Source organism: Coffea arabica, chromosome 11c, assembly GCF_036785885.1.
Source record: "Coffea arabica cultivar ET-39 chromosome 11c, Coffea Arabica ET-39 HiFi, whole genome shotgun sequence".
NCBI classification, from domain to species: Eukaryota; Viridiplantae; Streptophyta; class Magnoliopsida; order Gentianales; family Rubiaceae; genus Coffea; species Coffea arabica.
The window spans coordinates 18179361-18189412 of NC_092330.1; the positions used below are offsets into that span (position 1 = coordinate 18179361).

General features: G+C 35.2%; 1 protein-coding gene across 2 annotated transcripts; it reads right to left on the reverse strand.

The window, feature by feature from the left end:
* Positions 1 to 482: 482 nt before the first annotated feature.
* LOC113717421 (NADP-dependent D-sorbitol-6-phosphate dehydrogenase-like) lies at positions 483 to 8341 on the reverse strand. Of its 2 annotated transcripts, none has more exons than XM_027242260.2 (6): positions 8065 to 8340; positions 6954 to 7048; positions 6696 to 6813; positions 5927 to 6059; positions 966 to 1185; positions 483 to 851 (listed from the first exon to the last, which is right to left on the reverse strand). In XM_027242260.2, the coding sequence occupies exons 1-6, from the start codon at positions 8195 to 8197 to the stop codon at positions 621 to 623; spliced, it is 930 nt and encodes a 309-aa protein (XP_027098061.1). In that variant the 5' UTR covers positions 8198 to 8340; the 3' UTR covers positions 483 to 620. The 2 variants fall into 2 exon arrangements, with proteins under 2 accessions (XP_027098061.1, XP_071926969.1); XM_072070868.1 differs by having other exon boundaries at positions 708 to 844; positions 8065 to 8341.
* Positions 8342 to 10052: the final 1711 nt, after the last annotated feature.

A 10052-nucleotide genomic window follows, 5' to 3' on the forward strand; every position in this document is an offset into this window, starting at 1 on the left:
CTACATTAGCATTAGTACACTGACGGATTAGGAACATACATGTAATATATAAAATATATCATTAAAATATAAAATTCCGTAATTCAATCAGTATTCAAAATTTTCAAAATCAAAATTAAATAATCATTCCAAACTATTTTACCAAACTTTAAAGATTGGATCAGTTTTACCGAAATTCGTTTTACCAATATCCAATACAGAATCTAAATTTGATCGGCCGGCAAATTTTTCAGTTTTTTTTTGAAACAATTTGCACCCCTATGCCTCGGTCATTCTTTTTAAGGAAGATTATGATACTCTTTCCGATATAGGTCCCAATGATAGAGGAAGTACATTTAGTTTTACTAGATCAAAACCTATTAGATATCCATTAAGTTCCTAGAGAAGCGAAATAGATCGTGCATAGGCCATTTCATTATGCAAAAAACGGCCAACATAGTTGAGTCCCTATAGAATTACCCTGTAGACTTTGTCAAGCAGAATTGTACTGGACGATTTTCAGCAATTTTATTAGTAAGATTTCCGGCAATTTTACTGGTAATATTATCGTGTTCTGTTTTACAATAATAAAAAGGGTGCAATGATAAAGAAGTACCTCCAACAAATGACGATCCAACAACTTATGCATACAGGTCTACTCCCCAAAACTTCGCAGGTTGATTGGTCCGGTAGTTTCGATCCAAAGATTTTATCAGCTCCATGTCCTCTTTTGCAAGCTCAAAGTCGAAAACTTTCAAGTTTTCCCGCAATCTCTCTAGTTTTGAAGTCTTTGGAATGACAACCGTGTTTCGCTGAATGCCCCAGCGAAGAACAATCTGACCGACCGTCTTCTTGTATTTTTCGGCTATACCCTGGCACAACATGGGCAAAGATAAAAGCCCATATACATCTCATAAGTCAATTGCTTGCTTCCTGTCGAAGCTTTGCAGATGTATAATAACTTGAAGATGAAGGTTTCACCTTACCTTAAGAACTGGATCATCCAAACACGATACTGAGCCAAACCATTCCGTATTAGCTACAGCACCCCCAAGAGGTGTGTGGGCTGTAACACAAATGCCATGCTTGTGGCAGAATTTGACCAAAGATTCCCGTTGAAAGTAAGGATGTGTTTCAATCTGGTTCACAGCAGGCTTTACCTTGGAGTAAGCTAAACAATCTCTTGTTAGGAAAATGTCATAGTTGCTGCAAGAAAATTTTGTTAATGCATCAGCAGACGAATAGAATTGATTTTGAAATTTATTCTAACACCACAAGAGAAAAAACGGTCAGATTTTGCCTTCATTAACCTTGAATCAACATAAAATAAGGCCAGATATTCTAAAATGGCATCGTACAACAGAAAACAGGGTAAAAGGAATCTGTTAAAAGTTTAGTCTGCAACATTTCCCCCAGAGTTCATCATTATCTCTCTGCCTACGCCTTCAAATTTAGCTGAAGAGAATTATTGACAGTTTGCTACAGGATATACAGAACCTACAGTTCGCACAGCATATGGACCAGGAAGAGAAACATGACATTAGCCACTTCATGAATGTTTTTATTCAACTATGCTACTCAGTATTGCATCCGTTTCAGTTTCATTTTATTTTCCGTTTGCATCATTGAGAGTGAAACTGAAGTGCATGATGGTTTTCACTGATCTGCAGCCTATGGTGTTAACTAGAGCTGCATTCCAGTGGATTCTAGTTGAGTCGAACACTGGTTGATTAAGCTCAAGCTAGGTTCTCGAATAAAAATTTCAATGCTCAAAATTTATGCGAGCTCGATTCGGCTCAATTTCCTCAATCACCTAAAATTTAGCTCAAAATAAATTGGCTGTGTATGTCATCAAGCTCAAGCTGAAGCTTGGAAATTGTAACACGGTCAAGTCTCCTCAAGCTTAGAACAAGTTCGGGCTTATAGGACATGTTTTGCCCTCCCAAAAATTCTGAAGCCTTAATTTGCATAATATTATGTCCTCAAAGGACAACAGAAAAGCAGAAGACACAGGAAGGAGAAACAGAATTGGCAAGCCTGCAAACAAATTCTAACAACTGGAATAAATAAGAATTTTTATACAAGTAAAAAAAAAAAAGAATTGATGATAAAATGATCTGCAATCATAAGTTAAAGGGCCAGAAAATGCTGTTGAATCAATTCAAATTTTTGGTACTGTATATGTCTGTAGCTGAACATATTACAGGTGTGTAGATAAATGAAAAATCCAAATAATTTTTCAAAAAAGAAGCCAAAAGAATGAAGTTCATTCAGAACAAAATACACTAGATTCTATGCCTGTATTTTGAAATACCCTCAGATAAACGTTTTTTTTGTGCAAGTGTGTGCTAAGGGAAATACACAGTCAATGAGAAACCCTATATAAACATAAAGAAAAATTCTTGAACTCGACTAAGCTTGAGTTGCTCGAGAAGATCACGAGCCCAAGTAAATAATAATCTAACTCAGCTGATTTGAAAACTGAGCATCTTGAACTCAGCTCATGTTCCATGCTTTTGAGCTAAACTGAGCATTAGAACAAGACAAGCCTGAGTTGATAGTTCGGGGCTCAGCCAATTGCAGCCCTGCTCATGCAGTAAACAAAGAGCTCCAGAAAATCTAAGATTAAGCTTTTCATATTTTCCTCAAACTTCAACTAGGAACAGGATTAGTGTCTTTATTTAACTTCATTGTAATTCTATTTTCTAAGATTTAGCAGCTTATATTATTTAGGCCTTATGGGTGTCTTGGTCTTTTTGACATCGCTGAAAATTTCCGAAATTCCAGAATTGTTTTTAAGTCTTTAGTCTGTTGCATAAGTAATTGGAGTTTAGAAGGTAACTTCCTTTCTACTACCAGTCAAATTTCTTATTTAGAATATGGAGATAGGAATTTTAGGAAGTTTTTTGTCATAAATACTTATGCTGTTTGTTCTTCTTCCCCTCTTTCGACCCCAGGATTTTTGTTCACAGGTACTGTTAACAGCACCTAAACAGGTGACCCACTAGTGATAGTAAAGCAAGATGTTACCCATCTTGTCCTGCATTAGTTTGGCATCAAAGCCCAAACTTCCTTTCTCTTCATCAGCCATATTTCTTTCTTCTTCTATATTGTCAAGGAACAAAGAGAATTTTCTTCAAGGAAATCAACAATGTATGTTTCATCTCTTCATGGCTTATGTCATCCTACAATATTCTATAGATGGCTTACTTCTCCGTATAGGTGTCAATCACAATCCAATTACGCTGAACCACCCAAACCCACACATTAACAAGTGAATTTGGGTATGCAATGAACATTGAATGGGTTTCCATGGGTAACTCAATTTTTGGTGGATGTTAAGCGGATAAATTTGAATTTCTTACCCACCCAATAACAATAAAATGTAGTTATTTCTTATCAAGCAACGTTCGCCTGGGGGGGGGGGGTTGTTGAAGGAGTAGAATTTTAAGCGGTTCATAAATGGGTAATTGAGTATACCTATAAATGGGTTGACCCATTTTAACCCATTTATTAAATAAGTATAAAGGGGTTGACCCAATTATGACCTTCCCATACCCACCCGAATCCCATTTTGACACCTCTACTTCTCTAGAATATTTCTTTGATCACCATAATCTTGCAGATTATAACAAACCCTATTTGCCAAGGTGAAACTGGTTGGCAAGGCTAAGTTGGTGGTGGCATATGGTTGAATGAGATGTGATGTCACGTAGTGGATACATTTATTTGGAGGAGATGAGAGAACTACTCTTATAAGAGTATTTTCCCTCGTACCGTCATTAGAAGATGTTTGGAGAGTTTTATGGTCAACCACAAGGATATGTGCCAAGGTTTACTCCCAAATATCCAGCCCAAATTCCTAATGAACCTCCAACACAAAGTTGGCAGTTTACCAAGAGAACCAACACAGCCAGAAAAGTACCATTCCCCTTTCATCCAACATGCAGCTAGGGTAGAAAGCACGAATTTGGTTAACAATCCTATTGTAAAAGCTGAGACATTTAAAAAGGTTTTGGTTGCTGATTGACTACTGGATGTGACAACTGTCTCCAACACAAAGCAGAAGGGGCTCTTCAGAATTTTGAAAAGGCACCAAAGAAGGAAGCAGATGAGGATAACCTGATGAAAGAAATTCCAAAGATCAAGTCTGGGAGCACAGGAAAGAGGTCCTGGTAACATCACAAATTCAGCATGTCTAGAAGCAAAGCCTAGAAATGTTTTCTATTCTACTCTATTAGCTCCAACAATTGACATTGTCCACCGAGAGTTATCAGAAATTCAGCCAATGACGTCCCACCTTTACTTGTTACTCCCTCAAGCACATGGCAAAACACGTTCTTGGAAGTGTGGTTGTTCTTGCAACTCATTCCAAACTTTCAAGTTCTTTATCCTACAAATCTTGAAAAACTCAAGGTCAAGTTTTCTCCAACTAGGGGGACAGAGTGATGCAGTCAACGAGGAGCTCTAGAAAAATCTAAGACTACGGCATTTTCATATTTTCATCGAGCTTCAACTAGGAATAGGAATAGTGTAATTCTATTGCCTAAGATTTAGTAGCTTATATTGTTTAGGTCCCAAGGGTATTTTGGTCTTTTAGTAGTCACTGGAAATTCCCAGAATTCCAGAATTGTCTATGTGCATTTGATAAAACTGAAGTCTGAAATCTGAAATTTGAAGTCTGAATGCATTAAGTTATTGAATTGTTAAGTATTAAATTTAATACATTTAAGTGCATATCACATTCAATGATAAGTGAATAGCTTATCACTAGAAACGTTTTCTATTCTACTCTATTAGCTCCAACAATTGACATTGTCCTCCGAGAGTTATCAGAAATTCAGCCAATGATGTCCCACCTTTACTTGTTACTCCCTCAAGCACATGGCAAAACACGTTCTTGGAAGTGTGGGTGTTCTTGCAACTCATTCCAGACTTTCAAGTTCTTTATCCTACAAATCTTGAAAAACTCAAGGTCAAGTTTTCTCCAACTAGGGGGACAGAGTGATGCAGTCAACGAGGAGCTCCAGAAAAATCTAAGACTACGGCACTTTCATATTTTCATCGAGCTTCAACTAGGAATAGGAACAGTGTAATTTTATTGCCTAAGATTTAGTAGCTTATATTATTTAGGTCCCAAGGGTATTTTGGTCTTTTAGTAGTCACTGGAAATTCCCAGAATTCCAGAATTGTCTATGTGCATTTGATAAAACTGAAATCTGAAATCTAAATCCATTAAGTTATTGAATTGTTAAGTATTAAATTTAATACATTTAAGTGCATATCACATTCAATAATAAGTGAATAGCTCATCACTTAATTTTGGGAGCAAGTTTTGCCTAGGAAATTCAATGCTACTTAATTAATTTAAATGTTCAATTTTTCGTTATCAAATAGTCTGAATATGTTAAGATCTAAGTCCATTAATTTTAAGTGCTGAATTGAGTTTTTATTGAGTCTTTATTCTGTTAGGTAAATAATTGGAGTTTGGAAGGTTACTTCCTAAAAGTTCTTGGACCATGGAGATGGAAGTTTTAGGAGGTTTTTAGTTATAAATACTTATGTTTCCATGTTATTACTCGCAAAGAATTTGATGAATAAAGGTTGAGTTTTGGTATATTAGTTGTTTGTTCTTCTTCCCCTCTTTTCTCCCAAAATTATTGTTCACAGCCCCTAAACCAGTCACTATCTTCTTAGTCTTCCGCTAGTGCTAGTAAGGCAAGATCTAACCCATTTACATCACATGCAGTCCTCTTAACATGTACTTAAAGATACTTTCCACAATGTTGCTAAACACTATAATAAGTCCAGGGACAAAAAATAAAAAAAAAAAACATAAATAAACCACATCTGTCTTTATTATAGCGCCATTGATTATAAGGATGATGATGGAACCAAACAGATCTATATGCAGAGGATTAGACATGCAAGTGAAGTTCTCAAATACCTAATTCCTATGCTGCGAACTAAGCCCATGGAAACTAGATCTTCCATGGCATGCCATGTAGTCTCCAAAGATACAGTAGTATCAATGTCCAGGAAACCATCTTCGCCTATAGCACTTGAAGTGGTACCGATGCCTGCATTTAAGTTAAACAGTAACCAATTCCTTCCTATGAAGAACAAGCTTTCATAGAAGCAATAAGGCAAAAATAGATTTGTACAGGACTAAAGAAGCCACAACAATTAGAATTCATAACAACAGATAAGACGGGTACATATCTCAAAGAATGTTTTGATACTTATAGAAATGGATATGAACTGAATAAAATCTACCATCCTGTTTGTTCCTGTGCCCATTTTCTACATCAAAAACCCCAACATGATATGTCATGTGTAGAAAATAATATAGGATTAAACTAATGAAATTTCATCGATCTCACTAGTGGCAACTTTCATTTCCCTATTATCAGAAGACTAAATCTTTAACAAACTGAAAGCAATAATAGATCCCAAATGAAGGTCATAAGCTCCAACTAAATTGCAGAATCAGTCTGAGTTTTACAGATGTTAAGTCATGAGTGAATGTAAACCACTAATCTTGTATCACTGTTGTAAATATTCAATCTTCAGAAACTCTGTCATATATATCTGTTACTAACTTAAGCTCTGATCAAGTTCTTAATTTATGCGGAAACTAATATCTAAGTGAAGATTGTAGAGAAACACTAAACAAATACAATTTTTAAAAGGTGCAATAGCTAAAGCGGAATTACCAGTATGTCTTGTGGCTATAGGAAAGTGAACAAGATACAGATCCAGATAATCCAGGCATAACTTCTTGAGACTGTTTTTACAAGCCTCAACAACATGACCATGATCTGAGTTCCAAAGCTGTTATTAGGAACACCAAATGTAAAAAGAAAAATATGAGATGACTTTCCAATTATTAGTCAGAGCAATTCTCAATCTATTGGACAGTCAAAGCAAACTATAGCTTAAACGTGAAAAAAATATGGTTGGCCTTTACTAGCCTTGGTAGTAATAAAAATATCCTCCCGTTTCACCAAGCCTGACTGAAACACTTCTGTAAGCGCCTCACCAACTTCACGTTCATTCTGATAATCAGCTGCAAGCATTGCCAACTTCTCACATGAATAACAATGTACCTCAAGAACTTTGCTAAAGTAACAAATTGCCAAAATTTTAAGAGCAGAATCACTAGAGCAACATACAGAGAATAGCTAAATTTTTTTGAAAAGGGTGTGCTAGGGGGTTATTTATCAAAAAGGGCATACGTTTGAGTTATTCATCATAAAGTGCAAATGTACTAACCTCAGTACAGGAATGTACTTGCTTTTTCTTTTTCTTTTCTTTTTTTGGAAATGGATAGTACATTCTGCACAACAATCACTACCTAATGTCCTTTACATCAAATGGTTCAAAGTCACACTGTTTTTATTTTATTTTTTTAACTCTCCTAACGCACCTGTATTACTAATTTTCACTAATAATGGGCCGTGATGATTTGTATCACAAATGAACCTCACCATTGCTTTAATAAGAAAGCTAAATTTCAACTAGAATTCCAAGATTTATGGCAATCCAGTCCAGATTAATTTGAGAGTTAATAGAAATTGGTCAAAGGAAGATATGACAAATTATGGCTATATATAAACAAATAACCATACAAAATATACAGAAATGATTTCTCCTACGCAAAAAAAGAATCCCAATTGAATACAGATTATGTATTAACCATCTAGACCAGGAAGTGCAGGGAAAATTAATCTAAATACGTAACCTTAAAAATTTGATGCAAGAAACCAATTTCCCTCATACAGTACAAAATTAATCACATAGTTTTAACTTCAGATAATTCTGTTTGAGCCCAAGTTTTTCTTTTTCCTTTCCTTTTCTTTTATGTATCTGCTAAAACAACAGATAATTAAAGATGAACATTATAGACAATAGAGTGCAGCCCAGAACCAAAAATCTACTAATTCCATCCTAAAAAATGAAAATTTTCTTCCAGTAAACAAAATTCCTATAAATCCCACTTCCCTTAACTTCAAATAACTATCCCATGTCACAACTGAAAGTGTTACTTAATATTCAAAGGAAAAAAAAAAAGAGGTAACGAACCAGCACAGTCAAAGTGGCGATAGCCAATCTTGACGGCGTTGATGAGCAAATTCCTGATGTCTTTGCCTTCCATCCTCCAAACGCCGAGACCCACTATCGGCATTTCGAAGCCGCTGTTAAGAGTAATCGCCATTTTCGAGTGATTATTAAGAAGCCCTTTGCGTGGTGGGAGGAGCAGCTAAGCAAACAGCTTGGTCAGCCACTCTCCACTAAGTGTGTGACTGTGTGAAGCTTTAGGTGGCTTTTCTGGGGATGGAATGAAGCGATAAAGGGTAAATGCAATAAGTTTGGGTTGACTTCCATTAACACCACTGAACTATTTGTTTTAACACTTTAATGTTCTATACTATTAATTTGTGACTTTTCTTTTTCCTTGTTACCCAAGAAGGGCTGGATTTAAGAAGTGTGGAGGGGGAGAATTGAATTCGAGACCTCTAGTTTTGGATCTCAAGGTTAAATTACTCTAATTTGTGACATATTGTTTGAATTAGTTAAAGATCAATGATTTTGTTGCCAGTTCTTTATAGTATCGCATTAATATCCATTCATTACATCTATTTATATCTTTAATCTGTGGTACTAAAGTGTTAGATATGTGTTGCAAAATAATAATATAAGGTACTTGAATGAAATAACGAAACACAATATAATTAGTGAAATGCTTTATCTGTAATAGACATGTTATAAGTTCGAACAATCGAGGGGATAAGTAGAGAACCACTGTTGTTCCTCTTTAGTAAAGAAAAAAAAGGTATTTGAATGAAAAACTTGACTAGCTTTTGGTCTAAACTGCTAACCATTTATAGTTCAGGGAAACAATTTGCAACTCCCAAAGGGGGCAAAAAAAGGGGAATGTTGTACCCATCAATTTGAAAAAATGTATTTAAGGAACATGGATAGAAGAATGGTGATAAAAGCAAACTCCAAAATCGTGCATTTTAAAGATTTCTACCGTGTTTAGTCGAATGGCAGGTAGCATTTAGCGTGGGCTATGCCTAGTGATTTTTTAAAAAAATTTTGCATCATTTCATGTAAAAAGATTGTTATATATACTTTATTGTTTTTTAATTATGTGATATTAATAGTATTTTGTAAGAAACTTAATTACACTATGTGATACACCGAATTAAGGTTTATTTATTTTGTTTTTGTTTTAAAATATTGTTTTGTTTTAAAGACTAGAAACCTTAAATTTTAATCAAAACCCTAGTTCTGCTTGTGACTAAAAGGTTGTTATTTAATTAAGTTTATGTATGACAATGCATGTTTTATGATAGGTAATTATAATGGTTGGGTGGTTGGTAGACTAATGAGGTATAATTAAGCTTGTTGGATTACATTAAGTTGGTGATCTATGGAGTTAATTGCAAAGATTAGAAGTTGTTGGGGCCATAGTGTGAGGATTAGCAAAGTAAGTTTACTAGTAATCTTAAAGCTTCTAGGATCTTCCCAAGCTCAATTTTGATTGGTGGAGAAAAAGTGTACTTTGACTTTGGCTTAAGTTGTTGGTCAATCAAAGAAAAACAAAACCAAAAACTAAGAGGAAAAAGAGAGAGAGGGCCGAGAGCTTCAAGGGAGGAACAAGAGAGAGTTTCAACTTTGGGTTCTTGATTTCTTACTCAATCTTGCAAACTAACCGATAGATTCACCAAATAATCCATAGAAGTTGCTTAGGAAGGTGGATTGCTATCTTGGAGTGGAGTGTTTTGGTGGTTCAAGCTTCCTAGGGGCTGTTGTGCTTCTCCAAATCTAGGTAAACTTCGTATTAGTTCATGGTTGTGTTATTTATTGGTTTATAAGTGAAAGTTATGGCTTGGTTAGGTAGATTTCATGATTTTAGTGGTGGTTATAGTAAATTCCAGTTTTATAGTGTAATTTCCAGCTTTGATTGTTGGAATGGATGGTTGTTCTTGGTGTTCATGTTGTAGTAATGCTTATGCTTAGTTTATGGAAGTGAATTCATGGTTAAAAATTGTTAATTTTGTGGC